The 20345-nt window shown below is 41.6% G+C and overlaps 1 protein-coding gene across 1 annotated transcript in view; it reads right to left on the bottom strand.

Moving 5' to 3' along the window:
- Window positions 1–3799: 3799 nt before the first annotated feature.
- Window positions 3800–20345, bottom strand: part of traf4a (tnf receptor-associated factor 4a) — a 35611-nt gene continuing 19065 nt past the window's right edge. Inside the window, exons 2-7 of the mRNA XM_044355055.1 lie at window positions 13904–13955; window positions 10320–10424; window positions 9923–10084; window positions 8257–8418; window positions 7169–7324; window positions 3800–6552 (exon numbers count right to left, since the gene is read on the bottom strand). Coding sequence (XP_044210990.1) covers window positions 5920–6552; window positions 7169–7324; window positions 8257–8418; window positions 9923–10084; window positions 10320–10424; window positions 13904–13955 — 1270 coding nt within the window. The 3' untranslated portion in view covers window positions 3800–5919. The remainder of the gene's footprint in view (window positions 6553–7168; window positions 7325–8256; window positions 8419–9922; window positions 10085–10319; window positions 10425–13903; window positions 13956–20345) is intronic.

The following is a 20345-nucleotide window of genomic DNA, read 5'->3' as shown; positions in this document are numbered from 1 at the left end:
ATAGGTAATTAACCAGAAAGTACTTCACTGGTACCATGTATGTACAAAATAGTTACCCACACTTTAATTTGCAGGCTGTTATCTAAAACCTTATCACAATGTCACACTGTGTTACAGCATTTATTAAAACATGTGTATGTCATATTGCATCAACATGGGCTGATCTTTACAGGTCTGAAAAAGAAATCCAAATGATTGTTAGGCCCTATTCTAAAAATTAAATGTAATAATTTTTTATTAAGATAAAAGACATCATATTTGTGCAATTACATATTAACAAGGACATTGCCAGACATTTTTAATAGAAACAAGAATAATATAAACAATTCAAGTTCATACTGTGTTACGTATTATTTTCGTCACAACTGATGGCGTCGAAAACAACGGTTCCAGATGTACAATAATTATTGTATTTGTATGATAATTGTGCCCACTGTGCGATGTATGATCAATAATGCCCATAATGTACAACAATTTGATCATTTTGTGATACTTAGTGTTAGTAGTTGTAATCAGTCTAGGCTATCTCATCTTAATTAATTTCCTGACACAATCAGGATAGTAAAATATGGATGCTACATCTATGTTTACACATCTCTTCTTCTCTTCTCATGTGATATCCTTCCAGGCAATCATGCTTGCTGTGATGATGAATGTGACTCACGAGCACGGCTGTCGCTCTCCTGCAAGAGTTTGCGTGAGAGATAGCTTACTGCTATCCATGTGAAAAAGAGCAAAGAAAATGAGTGCTGAACAGGAAGGTGAGGACAGTGCGGAGAGAGTGAGGGGAGAGAAAGTAATCATCGGCAACAAACATGCAGGAATGTTTTTGTTCCTTAGTTTATTGAACATTTATGCTTTTCTTTTCAATGATGGGACATTTTTATTTGAGTGAGTCCTAAAAGACTACCCCCTTCTATGCTACGTCAGCAATTTTTTTTTCTTTTAACAGATTTGTAGGAAGTGTCAAAAAGTCACTCCTCTCAATAAATGTGTTTTCTGAAATTAGACATTTACACCTATTTGTTCTCTTGGTTATGACTCATGTATGATAATTTTCCTCAAAATACGATCATTTTAAGCTTCTGGTACGATACTTTAACATTTCTACTGGTCGAAAGTAACAATGTGCAACTTCCATTCAAAGTCAAATTAAGTCATTACACTTTTGTACAAAATAACACCTGGTATTGATAGAACACACCTGAGTTGTTGATCACAATGAAAATTAGTTTCTGTCTTGAACGTCAGCTTTTAAAATGACATTTATCTGAAAAGCTACTTTCGTCCCAGTTCTCCCTAAATTCCACCAGTGAGCTTCTTGTCAGATGATGTGTCCATGAGGAAACTCCTGCTGTGTGGCTCAGATGTTTACTGTGCTCTTTCACTGCTGTAGGACACCGATTCACCAGCTCACACACATACCACCCCGGTTCAGTTCCTGCACTGAGGCAGAATTGTTTAACTTCCGCATGAGGGATGACAGCATGGCACCGCTTCATAAACCACAGCTCCTCTTTGATGTGCTGTTTTTTTATTGCCGAGGAAAGCCGCATGGGTTAGGCCCTTCTCCGCCTTTACCTCCTTCTCCTCCTTTAACCCAGCTGGCATCTGACTTTCAGCATACGTTGACCAAAGGCCGGGTGAGCTGACTGAGATGGAACGACAATGATGTGTGCACAGTGTGTATGAGAACGTGACTGTACCTGCTAATCATTTACCAAACGAGCAGAGGGTCATTTGAAGTAGAGCAAAGCCAAAGGGCAGTGCTGTACACCGAACCACACGTGACTCTGCTCTGCTCTGCTCTGCATGGGAAACATAGAGCTAGCGAACATGTAATTAACTGTTACTATTTTCATTCTGCATTGCCCTGAAGCGGCAAAGGGTTGTGTGTTGTACACCCTGTGCCAGGAAAGTTTGAGGCTGTCAGTATGGCTTTTGAGTATGACTTTTCAACTTCAGCTATTAACTTTCTGTATTCGCTTGAGGAGAGACAAAGGGGACTGTCCTGACCAGAGGACCCCTCCCTGAAATGAATGATCCTTCTCACAGTGGGGAAACTTACATTTAACAGAGTAAACAGCTATCCTGAATGAAAAATAAGTTTCACCCAAGATCCATTTTTCTCAATTTTGAAGGAAGATGTTGAACAGAAATGGAGAAATGTCATGCTGTGTTCCTAAAACAGATGTTGTTTTCATTTTTAGAGAGAAAAAAGCAGGCCGAGAGAGTTGAGATTATAAGTTTTAGGAAGACTTTGGCCAGCTATTGTACAGTAAGTGGAAAACAGGACTGTCTTCCTGCGGGACCTCTCAGTGACTTTGACGTTAAAAGCTCATTTTCCTCTCCCCTAAATCCTGCTGCACTGAACATCATCCAAACTGCAAGCTAATGCAAACTCCTGGCATCGCTTCAAAGCAGGGCTAGTGTCTGCCTCACTTCCTCTGCCCCCTTTCCTCTGCTGCTTCACTTCTCTCCATCTTGAGTAGAGAAGAAGTGGGGACGACAAAAGGCAGGACAGAAACTACACTCACATCTAACCTCGATCGTTTAGTAGGTGATGACGTGGGAATAAAACAAATGAGCCACTGTGAATTCATCAGATATACTGTATGTCTGGAACTTTTTTTTTGAGCCGAACTGCCTCTGCTGCTGCTTTTTCAACTTTTTGCCGCCTCCTCCTGATAAGTCAAAATCACCTTATAAAAGAAAAGAAAGTCACATTATATTGACGTCATCTGAAATGCGTCACTTCCCCTGTCACTCAAATGTCACTACAGGTCGTTTTTGTTGACTGAATTTACAACCTAAATGGCGTGAAATGATATGTGAAAAGCAACAAATGCATAGCCATAACACGCGATGACTTAAGAACTTGGCATATTATTCTTACACCATTTGGTGATACTAGGCTGATCTTATCGCTGTTATTTTGGGGCCGTTTTTAGCTACAAGCTACATTAACTGCTCTCTTCAGAGACCCAGTGGAACAGTGTGACTCATTGACGTGTTTTTAATAGTTTTTGGACAACAACAGAGCTCTACAGCACAGAGGAATAAGATATATCAGACTTTGAATGAACGTACGATACTTGTAAGTAGGATGAGTTCATTGTTGGTTTGGCTCTGCACATGAGATTTGTTGACAATAGGAAAAATATAGAAAATCGCCAGCCAAATCCTTTAACAAAACCATTTATGTCTGGTTGGTTGATATGATCGGCAAATATTTCTGTAACAGTAAATGTTTCCTTTTTAAAAATTGTCCTCACTAAAGGGAAACTTTGCGGAGTCTACGTAGATCTTAGTAACTGAGATCTGAACTGGTCTGGTTCAGTATGCAACTTGTACAAGTGTGATGTAGAAACTTGAAACCTTCAGTGCACAAACACTACAAACTGACTTCAAACTGATGTAGGAGACATCTTGTGTCCGGTAGTTAAACTTTTGAAATGAAAAATATTTGCATATTCCTAGATTCTGGATATTTAATGAGGTAGAAAGAGTAGATGTCATTTGAATTTGAACTTCTAACAAGGTACACCAGGAAAATCCAACAAGGAAAATCCATATCAGACAAATTATTATTCGAAGCAGAGTAAATGTATATGTTTTCAAATGTGTCTGGAGAGGATCTTTAAAGACTGTTTCAAGTTGGATTATGGAGTTTTTGGAACTTCACCTATAATGTACACAGCCTGACTAAAAGACGTCGTGCTGCAGCATAAGATGTCTGACAAATTAAGAAAAAGCTGCTATAAAGTGATTTTTTTAATAAAATGCAAACGAGAAACACTTATAATATATGGTATTTTATTTTCAATTAAGAAATTGACAAGCACTCATCAATCAACATATTAAAACATTTGTGCCATCTGTACAAACTCACATGACGGCTCCTTAAAATAAATACTTTTAAGAGGAGATAACACAGACAGAATATGTGAGGCTCAAACCACACGGACAAACAAATTATCCAAATGTCCAAGAGACGAAAGGGTCTGAAAATTCCCAAAGTCAACCCCGACTCTCCAACGAAAAGTGTTTGTATAAAACAGCTAAGCATTTTTAAAAATACAGAATCTTACAAAAAATCTTCTCACTTCTTTAAATCACTGTAAAATATCAGCTGGTATTATGACAAGAAATCAGGATTTTTTTTCCATGTATAATAATAAAAAGACAGAATGTGCTTCTGCATTTTTACATTAGTATTCACATACATCATGAGTGTACTGTAGAATCAAAGTCCTCCACCTCTCGGATGGTGCTGTGATGGAGACAGGTGTGTTGCACTGGGCTGATTTCCTTCACCCGCTCCTCGTCATCACATTGTGTGCCAAGCTGAAGATAGACACCGGTGACCATGGTAACAACAAAGGTGCAGTCAGTCCCGAGACACCCACATATTTGCAGAGACCATTTCATTAACCATCTTTTTCAAACAGCCTCCGTGCACCATCCATGCCCAGGCTAAGTAAAACAATACACTTCACAGCCAAGTGTTCTGATGATTCAAAACATTGTCTTTATAGGTTAGATTACCAACGGCGTTCACATTTTCTGTATATAAAACAAAACAAAACAAAACAAAACAAAAATTCTTTTTGACAGTTTGCCAACTCTCAAACTGTCCAAAGAAAGAGACAAAATAGCCATCAATGGGAGAGGATTTCAAGAAAACAGGTTACAGTACAAAAATGTGGTCCAGGTGGTAGCACATGAAGCATGCATGTGTTTATGTTTACCTGCCCGCCCCCCACACGCCCCCCCACAAAACCCTCATGCGAAGACATACTGTATAAAAAGGCCACATGGCTTTTCCTTCACTATTAAATGCACATGTTCTCCGACAAGTCTGACTGGCCTCTTTGTCTGCTCTGCTCATCTGAAGACCGACGAAAGGTGCTTTTTTTCTTTTCCTCCTATTGATGGACTCCACAATAGACACGAAGCCTCATAGGGTCACTATGAAGTGTGTGTTTGGTACAACGGCGCTCTCCTGAAGCTATTCACGACCGGGTTGAACTACCTACAAACACAAATCACAGACAGTTCCTGTGATGGGCGCAGTTAACTAGAAGAGATGGATCTGCAACTTCGCCGTTGTCGGGTGAAAATCTTGTCAACTTAAAAAAAATAAATAAAAAAAAATACAGCTTGACAGTTGCATTTCATTTTTTTTCTTTAAGTTGTATATGCCAAAGTCCAAAAGTTTCATTTTTTTTTAATGTAAAACACGAAAATCACCAAGGTTGATGCTGCAAGTTTCTCACCTGAAAACACTGATGTGATTGTTCGTGTGTACACAAACCTCACAAGTAGTCTCTTACCAAGGGCTCTGTGTTTGTTAAGGGATCAGTGGGAGTATACTGTACGAGCATGTAAACAAAAGGCAGTTGGGCTTGAGCTTGAGTCTGCTGAGCTCCCTCTTCTTTAGATCACCCCAGATAAAACGGGACGTCTCTAACCAGCTTCTAACTTTCGTTCTACTCTAAGTGCAGAGGCTTAGTGAAGCCCTTCACCCCTATTTTATATCATTTTCATAATCTTTTACATCTGTACTGCGGAAATAACAACAAAAATATAACTTAAGATAAACTCTCTAGGCACTGTTTGATTTCCAAGGCTTTTTGTTGTAGACTGTGATAAAGGTCAGCAAACAGATAAAAAAAATTAAAAAAAGAAACACCAGAGAGAGATGGTTCTGCAGACCAAACGCTTTCTCCTCTGTGATATATCAAGGTCCTCCGAGTCAGCTCACACAGCCAAACAGACTCACTTCAAGCTCTGTGGTGGAGAGGCTGTAAGGGCAGAAAGTATCTAAAGGGTAAGTGTGTAGAAGTTTTCAAGGTTAAGTGTCAGTTCCAGTTCATAACCCATCTTTCTCCTTCATAAAAAGACAAAGATCGGATCTTAAGCCATTATCTTCTGGGGAATCTCTATAGAAGCTTTGACGAAGATGCAGTTGTCTCGGATGTAGTTTCTCTTCTTGATCTCTTCGTGCGAGATGAACTTGGGGTAGCCGAATCCCAGGGTGCTCTCGTCCAGCGAGTTGCGGCTGCTGCAGGGCTTCTGGAAGTTCTTCCAGTTGGGGTCGGGGTTGAACGTCTCGGTGATGTGCTGGGGTTTGGAAAGCGACGGGTCGCTCTGGTCAAGGATGGAGAAAGTCACCTTGTAGGAGAAGGGCCACTCCAGCAGGTTGTCGTATTCACCGGGCAGCACGCGAATGTAGACGGAGAGGTGGGAGCCCTCGCCGCTGCCGTTCCCGTTCAGGAAGGCCGAGACCTGCAGCTTGTAGCCGTAGCGGTGAGTGTAGAAGGGCGGGCTGAAGAACTCGTGGTTGCTTCGGAGTTTGGCCTCCTGGAGTTTGCGGGAGTAGTCGTTGAGTTTCCAGATGAGAACGCCGTCGTGGCTGACGGACAGCTCCTCCATCTCCCTCCGCAGCTCCAGGATCTCCTGCCGCTGGCGGCCCACCAGGTTACACATCATAGTCAGGTGAGACTTAGTGGTGTCTTCCAGATGACGACCGATAGCCAGTTTGGGGCACTGCCAGAGAGACAACAAAGAGATCAATTATGCAGAAGCTGCTGCACAGTGAGAATATTTGTACTACACACAGATTTAACACATACACAGCTGAATATTGCATCTGTAGATCAACTTCTATTTATAATTCTGCTGTACACTGAAGAGGATGAAGATGGACATTTGGATTATTTTATTTAATGGTCATCCCACTTTTCCTTTCTGTCAGGCCATCTAAATACTCCACATCAAGCTTTCCAGATGTCTTGTCATTTCTAACAAAGCGCAGAGCGAGTATGATGCTCATCTGCCGCTCTTCCCCAAGCGTGTCCATATTTTCTCAAATTGACGTCAGTTTCAAAAATAGACAGAAACGTGCTGTCAGAATATAGAAGTGTTGCTCTCATTAAAATAGAGCCTACAGGCACAGCGCTGTATGTTTGAAAATGGAAAAAAAATCATTGCTTTGGACCGGGTGAGCATGGATATTAAGGAAATATAAGGAAAGAATTGCATGTTAACAACACAGACAAACAAGCCTGGAGCTTTATTAGTATATCAACACTGGAACTAACAAGAAAAATCCTCCAAAGGCAGAAATAATCTTTTCAGGTTAAGTGATGTGGGTCCGTCTTACCCTGTGCTTGCAGCCGGCATCTTTGAAAGGGCAGAGAACGAGAGCGCTGCCGCAGTTGTCCTTCACATGGTTAGCCAGGTCTTCTCGGGCGATGTTGGGTGTGCCACACTGGTTTGGGCACTGGACAGGAAAGCGAGGGCAGTGGTACTGGTGGTTCTGTTGAGGAGTCAAGGACAATGTTAATATATACAGTGCTGTCCGACACCATGAGTGATAATAACACACACATGGTCACAACTTAATGGTTGCCCAGGGGAAAAAAAAGTCCTTGAGAGTTTAAAAAAAATGCATTAAAAATGAGGGGGCAAAAATAGACTAGAATACACAGAAAACAATTGATCATGCAGCCTGAGGCCACAGAGCAAAATCATACCATGCTGCCAGCAAGATATGCAAAGCCCTGCAAATCAATGCATCAACGAAAATCCAGAAATCAATGTCATGAAACACTCAACAGCTAATGGGTAAACAATGGACTGAATGGTAGCAAAAGGCGATACATGTTTAGTGTTAAATTGCCAATATAAAATGGTAATTTATTATCCAATACCACTAGAAAGTCACAAAAAAACCCATAAACATCATATTAGGAGGCAAAATGTATAAAAATAAAATTGTTGGTGCAATTTAATGTCTGGGAAACACAAGTTGATCAATGCATCATAAAAAATTATGTCTAGGACTGATATATTACATCTTGGGGGAGGGGAGAATGACTGCTCAGCCTCGGGCCAGATGTGCGTAGAGGCAGGTGCTTCTAGATAAAAATCCAGACAGCAAAACAGCAGCTCACACTAACAAGCAGCTGCCACAGGACAGTGACACCATGAAAGGCAGCATCCTACAGCTACAGTGGGCTCTGTGCCATCCTGTTCTACTGAGCCTGGAAAACTCTCTATGAGTCACATAAAAGATGGATGACAGGTACAATGACACCGGCTTTTGGGAGAGAATATACCTTGGCACTAAACTGGCTCAATCATGCCAAATGTGATGAAGTTATTTCACTACTAACAGAGAATCTGCACAGTCATTTTGGTGGGAAAAAAAAATAGAGATTCAGATTGTAAACGCTGTGTTAAACTGACCTGGATTGTGTCAAAGACAAACTCTTTCCCGCAGTACTTGCAGGGCTGTGTGCGTTTGGGACACTCCGCCATGCTGTGTTGGGACAGCAGACGACGCATCATCCTCGCCCCGCACTTGTTCTCACAGTAAACACTCTCCTGGGGACACACACCCTGGTGGTTCTGCGATAGAAACGAAACACATGATCACAATTTAGAACCGGGTCACACAGTCAACCCATACTAGAAATACTGTAGGTGTTACAGTATATATGCTGCAGTTTTCTTAGCTCGAAAACAGCATTTTAATTAACAAATATATATTTTTCTGAAAGCAATGAGGCTGTAGGTTTAGTTTTGATGAAATATGATTACATGTAGTAAAAAAGAGGATTTTCACAAATACTATATAAAGTAATGGTTTAATAAGTAAGTAACCTGTAAAATAAACGTTTCTCATGATGAGATGTTTACTGTTGATATGTAAAGGTGAAACATCACATGCGCTGGATACTTTTTGAGTAACAATCAAAAAGTGCACATAAGCTCAAGTGTTGAGAGTATCAAAAGCTAACAATTTGCCACTTAGAGGGTTAATGTAGGAGGTCTGTTCGATACTGTGTTCTATCGACAACTATCACCTACCCAACTTTGTCACTGAATCCTTGGACACATTCGTAGTATTGTTTACTTTAATCAGTTATTGCCAGATTTAAATTATTTATTTTATGTTGTCTGGTCCAACTACGACTCTTACTGACCTAAATTTACTCAAATTAATGAATTTATTTATTTATTCTAACAAGTAAATTGACTGAAATCCTTATATTTAAAGTGAGAACGTGTACAACACTTAATGACATTTAACTAGGTGTTCAACAAACCAGTCCTGTGCCTTTATTAGATGGGAAATGACAGGAAATGTTTCATGGTTGGTGTCTTAACCCCTAAGCCATGAGGACAACCCTCAGAATCAATCAGAATTAAGTGGTCGATCCAGACAACATAAAAAGAGCAGGCCAGCACAACAAATCATCAGTGTGACAATTTATTATGTTACAGCCTGTCGTCTAGTCATGTCATTCAGCCCGACTATGCTGTACCGTATGTTCTACAGGAATGACACCTTGAAAAGTTTGTCTTACTTTGTTCAAAGGAAAAAAGATTTTGTAGAAAATGTGTTTACTATGGACAAAAGTTATGCAGTGGTATAGGTACTGAAACTTTAGTATTAGACTGGGACTGCTATTAAAACATTTTGAAATATACACCATCCTAAACACGAGTAATTCCAACGTGGAAGCCAAAAGGTGGATTAATGCCCCTGTCGGTGTGTGCACAGGGGAGACCATGTGGGCCAGAGTAAACAGAGGAGGGGCAGCCTGGTAGAAATGACAGAGGTGTTCGTGAGGAGACTCTGTGGTACTTCAGCCTCCTCATGGAGGAAAACACATCCAGTATGAAAGACCCAGTCAAAACTTCTTTCCTTTGGCCAACACACATGTTATTTCAAAACAGACCAACACTCTCTGGAGGCAGTGAGACTCGTGCATTAGTCTTTCCTGCTGCTTTTCACAAAGACGTCTTTCATACAGGCATGGAAATGATGAGGCGTCACTCAGGTTATTTACGTCAAGTTCTTGCTGAGTTGTACCTAAATAAAAACAGGTTTGGTCTTGTTGTTTACCTCGTAGGCTTCGCCGGTGAACTCGCTGCCACAAAACTCGCACTTGACCTTGCGCTTGGGGCAGTCATGCTGCAGGTGGTCGGGCAGGTCGCGGCGCGTCAGCTTGACGGAGCAGCGATTGGGGCAGGGTATCACATTGAAGGCGCAGGTGGAGAAGTGGCCCTGAGGGAGGCACAAGGACAGAGAGGGAATTTATAATCAGAATCAATCACACCCACGGTTGGGCATTCAGCCAGGCTAGAAAACAACAAGAGGTGAGGAAGGGAGGCATCAAGTATAGGGGAGAGACACACAAGCCTCACACAAGTGTTTGATAAGGCAACAGGGATAAAAGAAAGGGAATGGCAGGAGGGGAAGCAGATGATGGGAAAGTCAGAGAGGATATAAAGACGCTCACCTGCAGCTGCTTCATCTGGCCGGTCCAGCGGCAGCCCTCCTCACTGTGGATGCAACGGATGGGCAGCGCCAAGATCTGCTGCTCCAGCTCTGGGTCCGGGTAGATCTGAAGAAGAAAAGCAGGGTGAGGTCAGTATTGCAGATGATCCAGGTACATTTAAATTTCATATAGCTGTGTGTCAAGAGTCTACTGAATATGCATGTAACAGTATTTGACCCCTGTGTCACAGTTTTATCTCTGGTTGTCACGTAAACTTCACTGTTGACCCATAAAACTAGCTATACAAGTAGCTTTTTCAATACATTAACACTGAATAAAGTGAAGTTTAAAGGATAAATTTAATTGTTGTCAAAAAACTATTAAAAACACATCAATGAGCAACACTTTTACACTGGGTGACATGTTCCTTCATTAATCCCACATACACCATCCTGCTGCATTAAATACTCACCAGAGAACCAAATGTGTATCAATCCACTGCTGAAAATAGTTCCCAAGAAAATTCAGTGTTTACTAATGTTTGGGTGACATTTGGTAAAAACTACAGTGCCAAGCTTTTTTTTAGGAAATTAGTAAGCCTCACACATTTCTAAATATTTAGTAGTAGATTCAGTAGGAACTAATGGGCTTGGAGCTGAGAGTTACAGACAATAAGGAAGGAAGTAAATAGTTGGTTTTGGTCTTTTTCTGGGATTTGTTCACAATAACAAAAATATAGAATAACACCAGCCTCATGTTTTAAGTTTTCTCTGCATGCTTTCTTTCTCAAGCTTGCCCACTAACCCACATTGTCACTGTTTCTCTCTGTCAGTCATGTTTTTAGAAATGTTTAAATAGTTTTGCTTAAGTGGAGAAAATGAGATAAAAATACATCCTTCATCCACACACTGGAAACTGTTGAGATTGTGTCAGCAAAGTGCAGAACAGAGAGCGGAGCCAGCCACTGCAGTGATAATGAGTTAGTTTGTGGGTTCATGGGACCTTTGAAAGAGAGACAGACGGACAGAGACAGCAGAGGAAAAGATTTATTTTTCCCCAGTCATTGAGCAATGGGGATGAGTCAGTTTTCTGCCCAAACACCCCAAATCCTCCCCTACAGTTTGCTGTCCTGAGGATTTACAGCTCTGCTTGCGTCTCCATCCCCCCATGCTGTCACAAGAGCAGAGCACTGGTCAAACAAGAAAAGCCACTTCCTCAAAATGTCACAACAGCCCTCTAAACAAATAACAGCTCAGTAACAGCCCGACTGCACACACGTGCCTCTGCACCGAAACATGGGAGCCATCACTGTCAAATTAAAAGTTAATTTGGAAAATCATCCACGATAAAACACTTCCACTTATCTCAGTGTTTACAGCTGCTGCGTTATGATTAACAGATGCCTTTGCTCTGCCAGAACTAATAAGTGTATTAAAATGTAATCTTAACCTGTTTAGATGAATATTTCAAACATGCTTTAATACTTTTCAAGCACAGATATATCTAACATTAAAACAGAAGCTTGCCTTACTGTACTATTTTGCTGCCATAATCACATTCTTTGAGGAGAGGCAAAGAGGGGAAAAATCCTCTAAATCAAACTGAAACACTCTCTTATTGTTCCAGTCTTGGAATCTGCAGGGGGACGGAAATAATGACCTTTTAATAACTTAGTCCCAGGCAGATCAGGCGGGTTAAGCTCTTTGGAGCTCTAACTTGGGGGTTTATTCTGTCTGCTTTAGCCATTGTTGGTCACAATCCCACACTACTACTACTACTACTACTACTACTACTACTACAGCAGCAGCAGCAGCAGCAGGAGTACAATCCTTTAATGACTGTAACACTCTGGTTGTTCTGTCAGAGTGAGCTTGTTTTTGTGCACATTTTTCCAAGGACAGTGTGCAGCGAGCATTACAATAACCTGACAGTAGACCACCAGCATGGGGTAATTTGCAGGCGACTGGGAGCCTGCGAGGGCCTTGCTAAATAACAATGTCTGGCAGGTGTGCTATAAGCACATCCTTCCCGTGGGGACTCCCTGCCATTACAGGCGCCTTCATCGCTCTCAGCACAGCATACAGACCGGCACTGCTGCCCCGCTGATCCTGCTGCAGCACTGGGTTAATGGCTCTATGGCTAATTCGGGCTAAAACGAACTGAATGGGAGAATTACACAGTGGTCTTCCCTCCAATAGCTCTAATCAGTCGATGCCAAAAGCTCCTCAGACACAGGATGATAGTTTGTCCATTGGTTCTTTTAAAGTCTCTCATGCATAGTTCAGAATTAAGCCCTTATCCTTGTGTTGCACTCTTTCACTTAACAATGGAGATATCATGTGTGGGAGACATCCTCTGAATCTGAATACAGTTAGCCACTATCTTTTTTGACCTCATGCACAATCTGGCTGTAAAACGGTGGATTAATTGTTTCGAGCGTCACACAAAGCCTTCAAAATGACTCGTTCCACCATCAGAATTTGATCCATTCAGTCCGATAACATTCGGAAAGTCTAGAAGAGCCGCATGATTAAATTATTTTATCCCCATTCAAGTTAGCAGAGTGCTAACCGGAAGTTAGCCAGCTAAGCATGCATACCGCGCATGCTCTGCCCATAGAGCATGCGCAGTATACATTCATCCAGCCAGCACGAATGAACGTCAAACCCGAAACTCTGGTATACTGTAAAATAGAGAGAGATTTATCTGGCAGTAATAGGCTTAATCAGCATTGTGTGAACTCGTTTGGCAAGGCTTTGAAGGTAACGGACGTTCATTTATATGTAAAGGTTCTGTACTGGAGCTTTAACCACCTCTAAAAGAAAACAAAGAGAAAAAAACTGGAGTTCAACTGACATTTGGATACAGTTTTCTTTCTGTGGACTGAGAGAGATTTAGGGGGAAAAACTCTGCGGTAATAATAAATTATCCCCTGCATATCTGATACACTGAACCGTCTGCTTTCCCTCAACGCAACCTCTGACTTTTGGTTAAGACGAGGATTATTGCTGCCATGTTTCCCAGAGATTTAAATGTTCAGTTTTTTTTTTTTTTTTTGTTTGTTTTTTTAAATTGTAAAAGTCACCATCCTGAAGTTGTTTTTCTCTTAAAGTCTGGCAATTTGCATCTCATATCTCACCTATATTTAGATCTAATGTCATTATCTGAGCTGCCCGTCTCGTCTCTGATTTGCATTTTTTCCTGGTTGGACCGGTGCACACAAGTTTTACATTTTTACAGCACCTGTATGTTAACTATGTTTCTGTCATTTCTGCCAAATCTGTAACATATTTTAAAATCCCCTCTCCATACCCACTTTTATAGAAACCTTTACTTGAATTTCAACCATGTTTTTAACCCGTTTTGGCTTCATTTTTTGTGTTCTCCTCATTGTTTTGTTGTTTTATTCTGTGTCTACTTTTACATTCATCATATATAATCATATATAACATAGAAAACCATCAAATCTTCATATCTGGGAAGCTGGAAGCAGGAAATATTTGACATAGTTGCTTGTAAAATAACAAACGATTAGTCAAATATGAAAATAATTGCCTTCATTTCGTTTGTGTCGGTGAATGACGGTGTGAGACTGTCAGTCCTACCTTGGCATAGTCCAACGGCAGCTGATCCTCTGGACACTTGAAGACACCCTCACTGCAACAAAACAGCAGAAAAGTTTTGTTATTAATATAAATTGCTCAGGATACAAGGAAACCGCAGACAAAAAGTGTTTACAAGCATCTCGACAAGGACAATCAGCCATTTTTAAATCACATTCAGCTGTGTTACTAACACTGACCCTGACTGAGAACGACTCGAGCTAAAAGGCACTTCATTGACAGTCTGTGAGAGCGGTGCGGCATTGCCCTCAGTTTTATTCTGTCTCTTCAAATGCATTCTTAATCTCTAAAGTCCTCTGATTCATCACACTTTACAAATGTTCAAACACACACTCCCTTATACACACATTGCACAATAAAGTCAGATCTTTGAGCCACTGGCTTTAATGACATTGGCTCTTTCATCTTCTCCCCCCTCAGAGGATACGTCTGCACAGATTTTTATTACTACAGAGGACAAAACTACAAATTGGAGCCTGATCTGTTTATCTATAAGACATAAAGGCATGACTGAGGATTTCTTTTACTTCTTCTCTCACAGTTTAGAGCGAGTGTTTAATTTTCTCCATAACAATGTGCAAATTTTTAACAGGGTTCTGCTGGAGAGTAAAGAAGCATAAACCTCGCCTTCATGCTGGAGGCTTTTCCTCAGGAAAGAAACGACAATTTTGCTGATTTGCTAGTGTGAGACAAGTTTTTGTTCTTTCCTCACTTTTCTCCTGCAGCACTTAAACCCCCCAAAAATAAGATCTCGCTGGCCTGTTTTAGGGCGAGATGAGTCGGTTGCCACGGCTCATTAGGGCAGCCCTCTCCCAACATCCCCACCCTGATGTCATCATGAAATATTCACTCTTGTAAATAATGGAGGCAGCAGCCACTAGGGGTGAGCTGCTACACAGAATTTAGGCTCACAGCTGCACAGAAAACCAATCCAGACTCACAGAGGCTACAGAAAAGGCAATCGGTGGCTGATCTCTTGAGATGTCAGCGGTGTCGCGATTGTCTGGAGCCCCCCTGCTGTTCTGGATCAGAGACTGTCTTCATTTTCAGGTATAACACACTGACAGAGTTTAACTGCATTTTTTTTTTGTAAAGATTTGTTTTTCACATGAAATCTACAGAAGCTACAGAAACATGTTTTGTTCATAAGGCACAAGCCCTAAAGCTTGATCTGACCTCCTGTGAAAGAAACCTCTCATGACCTCCACCATGCCTAAATTATGTTTAAACTAATTAAGGGACAACAGTGTGCAAACAGTAACTGTTTGCCTCTTGGTGCTTTAATTTGGTTGGCTGCAGTGTCACCTGACCGTGGCTCCCAGAGGCAAAGGGACATGTGACAGGATGGGAGTGCATGTGCGCTTCACCCCGTCTACCCAGCTGCTATGAAGCCAGGGAGTGTGCTGAAGGGAGGGGGGATGGGAGTAGAGGTTAGGATGGAGAGGGCGGGAGATGAAGGGGGGTGGAGGAGGGAGGTTAATGCATGACGAGACAGCAGTAATTCTCCTCCATTAGGGTCACTGTGTCAGCAGGGAGCTGGAGACCAATTAACAAGCCACAACGGGCTCTAAAATAGGGTCAATCGATTAGAGGCTAGGAGAGCCCAGTCAGCATCTCGTGTGTAGTGTGAAATCATTTACAGAACTCATCGCCATCACCAAGGAATCATCTCACGCTTTGGAGGGAGAAGTCAAGAGTATAAGGAGCGCTGACTGTCCCACAACCACGCAGTGAGAAGAAATGGGAAGCGACAGGCTCTCAGCTCTGGACATGGGTGATGTAGGTGCAGGCAGTGTACAGCCAGAGGCCCCGTCCAGCTCGGGTCCTGTATCTGACGCACAGAGAGGCAGACAGGCGAAAAGAGCCTAGTCACGGACTGTCAGGATAATTCCTCCCCTGGTCGCAGAGAAGGACCCGCAGCCACACATTCATGTGTTTTGGCCCACTGCTGATAATACCGCTCGACTCACTCGCCCGCTTGTGAATCGAACTCACTGCCGCTTTGTGACAGCACATTAGCAGTGAAAGGTAGGACCGATGTGTAACACAGCCCCAGTTCAACTCCATCCATCCTCTCTGACTTGCAATTTCTCTGACTAGTTGAGGGCAGCATGACAAAAAATCTCAATATCACAAAACAAGCAATTTGAAGACGTCACCTCGGGCTCTGACGGGCATTTTTCACTATTTCATTGACATTTCATGGACTAAACAATTAATCGACAACTCGTAAAAATTATAGAAAGATTCATCAATAATGCTGTTAGTTGTTAGTGGAAGCCGTGTTGCAGTTATTGAAGAATAAATATAACTGTCACACAAATCCCACAAGGAAAACTCCTTTGTGTACATCCTTGCAAGTGGGAACTTGCACCTGACAAACACCTGGCCTGTTTAAAAACAAGTTTCACACAAATGTTTTCCTGCCACAGCTCTCTGACCGCAGTTCATGCCCTAGTCAATGAACATCCAGGGTGAGAGACTGATAAACAAGTGTTCCAGAGTCGTGTCGGGATGCCACAGGGGAGTAGCTTAAGACCGAACAGCATGCAGTATAATACAATCACCTCATTAAAATTTCATTGCCTACTTCTGTCCACTCATACCGTGAGAGCAGGCGAGGCTCTGCAGCTGCTCTGTTGCACAGATGAACATGTTTAAATCACCTTAAAATTCACCGAAAAAAAAACTCAACTCTGCAGGTGAAATGCACCCACAAGTCCACCCATCATTGCCTTGGACCCTAAATCCCCCTCTCCACTAATTGCCCCCCTCTACCCCCTGGCCTCAAATCTTCTTTTCAGGTGCAGATTAAACAGCCATCCATTCATCCAGCTGATACCACAAGGACAGCCGTCACAACATGCTTCGTCACTCTGCGCGCAGCCCCTGACAGGCAGACGGTGAGAGGTACAAATCCCTCAGGTTTAATCTCACCGGCGCAGAAGAGGGGGAGCGTTTTTCAAGCGACAGCGACCAGCCTGCAGGCCACACAGAGAGGACATGTTGCTGACAGCCCGCCTCCTCACAAACCAGGTCTTCTGACCACAGAGTAACCTTGAAACCTGCTCAATATTGACTAACAGAGAGACTCCTAAACAAACCTCCTTGTGTTTGCCAGTGTAGCGGGCAGGGCTGTTGGGACACACTAAACAAACTAAATCAAAAGCATGAGGGCTTTGGAGAGCGCACGTCTGTGGCACATTAACACTCTAAACAGACCTCTGTCACACAAGGTATTTTCTCATGTACTCAGATAGCATCGGGAACCTTGATTTATCTCCGGCCGGACCTCACTACAAGCTTTTATGTTCATCCTTGTGCTAAACCCTTTTTATCTTTTCAAGTTATAACTAGGCTTAACTTTTATATATACAAACAAAACCTTAAATTCCTCTAGTGCCCTCTGAACAGCCTTTCGCTCTCACAGCTGAAACCAGATTCCCTGCTTCTCCTCGCAGGAAGTTGGGAGAAAACAGGAATTTTGTTTTATCTCAGATAGAGTTCCTATAATCCCCCAAATCCATCTGGTTTTGAGTTTGTGTGTATAGGACTGTGTGTAGTCATGACTTCCTCCTTCCAAGCCAACTTTTTTCAGCTATAATAAAAAGACATTGTACAGTTTAGTTTATGTTATAGAGAGCTGTTTTTTTTTTCTACTGTCACACTGAACTGTAGCTTTTCTGAGAGCATCTCATTTGATCATTTGCCTTCATGAATATGAAAAAGACACCACAAGACAAAAAAAAGAGGCAGATCTTTTTCCCACCATATTGTATAAACCTAATATGCATAGTATACTAAATGTAGAAGTCTATGAAGTGCAAACTGGCACTTAGTATGGAAGACATTCATGGACTTTGCTTTGTGTTTTGTGTTGATGTCAAAATGATACATGACATGTGCAGACGGACATCAATCAAACTGTGACTTTGAACAGCTACTGCCACTTTCATTTTGGAAACTGCACAAAGAGAAAGCTAAATGTTTTCCCAAGGATTTAATGGTTTATTTTTTATGTTTTCCAAGATGTCTCTTGGGCTGTCTCACCACAATCCACAAATTGCTTTAATTTGTTCCAAATGAAAATAGAGGAGTCGCCTGTGAGTGGCTCCTCTATTTCTTTTGTGTCTTGCGTTGCGGTGCAATAGTATATTTCCACAGATCCACAGTATGAATGAAGTTATAAGTTATTTAGTTGGACTATAGAAGCTGCAGAAGGTGTTTGGCCTGCAGATGCTCTACCTCTCATCCTCATGACTAGCTGGATTAACGCCCTCATGTGAGCAGTCAGCGCTGACTAAAGAGGCCCATAAATGAGGTCGAGTGACGGGGCTGGAGCCGGGTGCTGTTTCCACCTGCGGAACCTGATACACCGTGAGGACAGAGCTCCCTTCGCCCACGGCTGATTTGGCTTTCAGCCGAGCTCTCTGCAGCCCTTTCATTTGTCTGAAAAGGGAGGAGTAGCTCCTACTTTCACAGTGTGATGACACGCCGGCCCACAGGTGGATCGACTGCTCCTTCACAGGGAAATCCACACAGAATGACGCCGTGACAGCTCCTTGTGTGGGATTTTAATACCTGCAGGATAAGCTGTCCAAACCTGTAGTTTGCTAGAGATTATATTGTGCTTAGGCCATCTGACGTTTGTGTTGACATTCTCGTCTGCCATTTCTAATAAGAAGGTAATGCTAATATCAACAAACAAGCCAAGACATCTTATTACACAATGATTCGACTAGAAGATTTTGGCAAATATCATTATCCAAAGTGTGAGGACTTATAAATATCTTCAGTAATCCACACTTGAAATTGGTTGTTTTCGGTATCATCTATTGATTAAAAAAATCTAAATATAAAATCTCAGTCTTCATCCACCTAATTTGGCTAACTTTAGCAACATACCCTTTAAAAATAAATAAATTACATACCAAATCCTGCTGGAAGAAAGACTAAAAAGGCGTTTTTTTCCTATTTTATAGGACCAGTATTACGTACCATCCTTCTGTAATTTCATTGAATTTATAGAGGTCGTCCGTGTGCTTAATCGTGTTCCAATCTGCTCTGTCCTTAATTCGTAAAGCACAAATTCTGCCATTAATTACTAACCATATTTCACCAATATTGAATATTAGTCCAGAGTGATTTAGCGTTTCAGTAATTTGCAGCTAGCCATTTTTGGCCAAGGAGCCATTAGAAAGTCTATAAATTTGGCTGTAATACTTCATATGAATGCTCTAAAAAGCACAAAAGACAGGGATAAATCCTTAAATGACATGTTAACTCTAGTCCGGTGTGAATAGGACATTTCCCCTTAAATCTATTTTTGCAGTCATGTTTTTGATTGATTTCAGGAACCTGTTTCTTGAGTTTAGTAGTAACACGTTGTTCGAGAATATGACACCTGTACTGTAAAATCCAATCTGACTTCCTCTGCTGGTCACTAACAGCCACTGGCAGCTGTTTCATATGAAGTAACAATGGCTGACAGTCTGCAGGTCATGGTCATCAACAAGACAGAAATAAATTACTTCTGACTCAGTGTCAGACAACCCTAAAAAGACAGGCGGAAAATTAAACTGCTTCAAATGGTGATTACACACATTCAAATAAATCAAGCACAGCTAAACTTTTAAGTATAGTTTAAAATCTATATTTTATGCTTTCTTATCCAGAAAAATACTATTTTTGTTGTGTTGCTTTGCCAAAGCAGGAAAAAAAAATGATGCAAGTGGAGGAAAGGCACTACTACGAGAGAGCGTGTATGTGTGTGTGTGGGTGGATGTCTGGCCTGTTTCCCTGGCTTCATCTCCAGCACCCCATGTAACACACTCACTGGGACCAAATGTGGACCAAGATAGAAAAACCATTAAAAGGATGGTTTTACTATGTGCTAGACTGAACTATCTACAAAACGAGAACAAAAGAAAGTAGATCTTTATGCTAGCGGGATTCTATTTCCACTCTTTTGAAACATTCCTACGCAGAGATGATTTCAGGACCACACAAACACTGTAGATCCTGACTGTGAGGACACCTGAGGCCATCCTTTCCTCATGCCGTCATCACTTATGTAATGATATTCATTTCTCCTTGCAGTTCACCTCACTGTGCTGGCATTTGTGAGGACAAGCCATCTGTGAGTGAGTTCACACGGCTATAAAAGTGTTCAAAGGTTAGCAAAATCTCAATTTGCTTTTCTTAAATGTCAGCTTTGCAGTCACACCGGCTGCAGATAAAGAAAAATATTAGTGAGCACTGCATGTTGTTCAAGGGCTCTGATTGAGTTTATTTATATTTTAACACAATAAATTGTATTCAGAGCAGCACTTTTCTATTTTCCGCAATAATAAGGCAAATTAAAAACATAAGAAAACTGTTAATAGAGTTAATAGAGGACCTTGCATCAACATAATTTGTGCAA

The sequence above is a fragment of the Thunnus albacares genome, chromosome 6 (genome assembly GCF_914725855.1).
Source record: "Thunnus albacares chromosome 6, fThuAlb1.1, whole genome shotgun sequence".
NCBI lineage: Eukaryota > Metazoa > Chordata > Actinopteri > Scombriformes > Scombridae > Thunnus > Thunnus albacares.
Note: the sequence above shows the minus strand (reverse complement) of the source record. Positions and strands in the feature narration are given on the sequence as shown.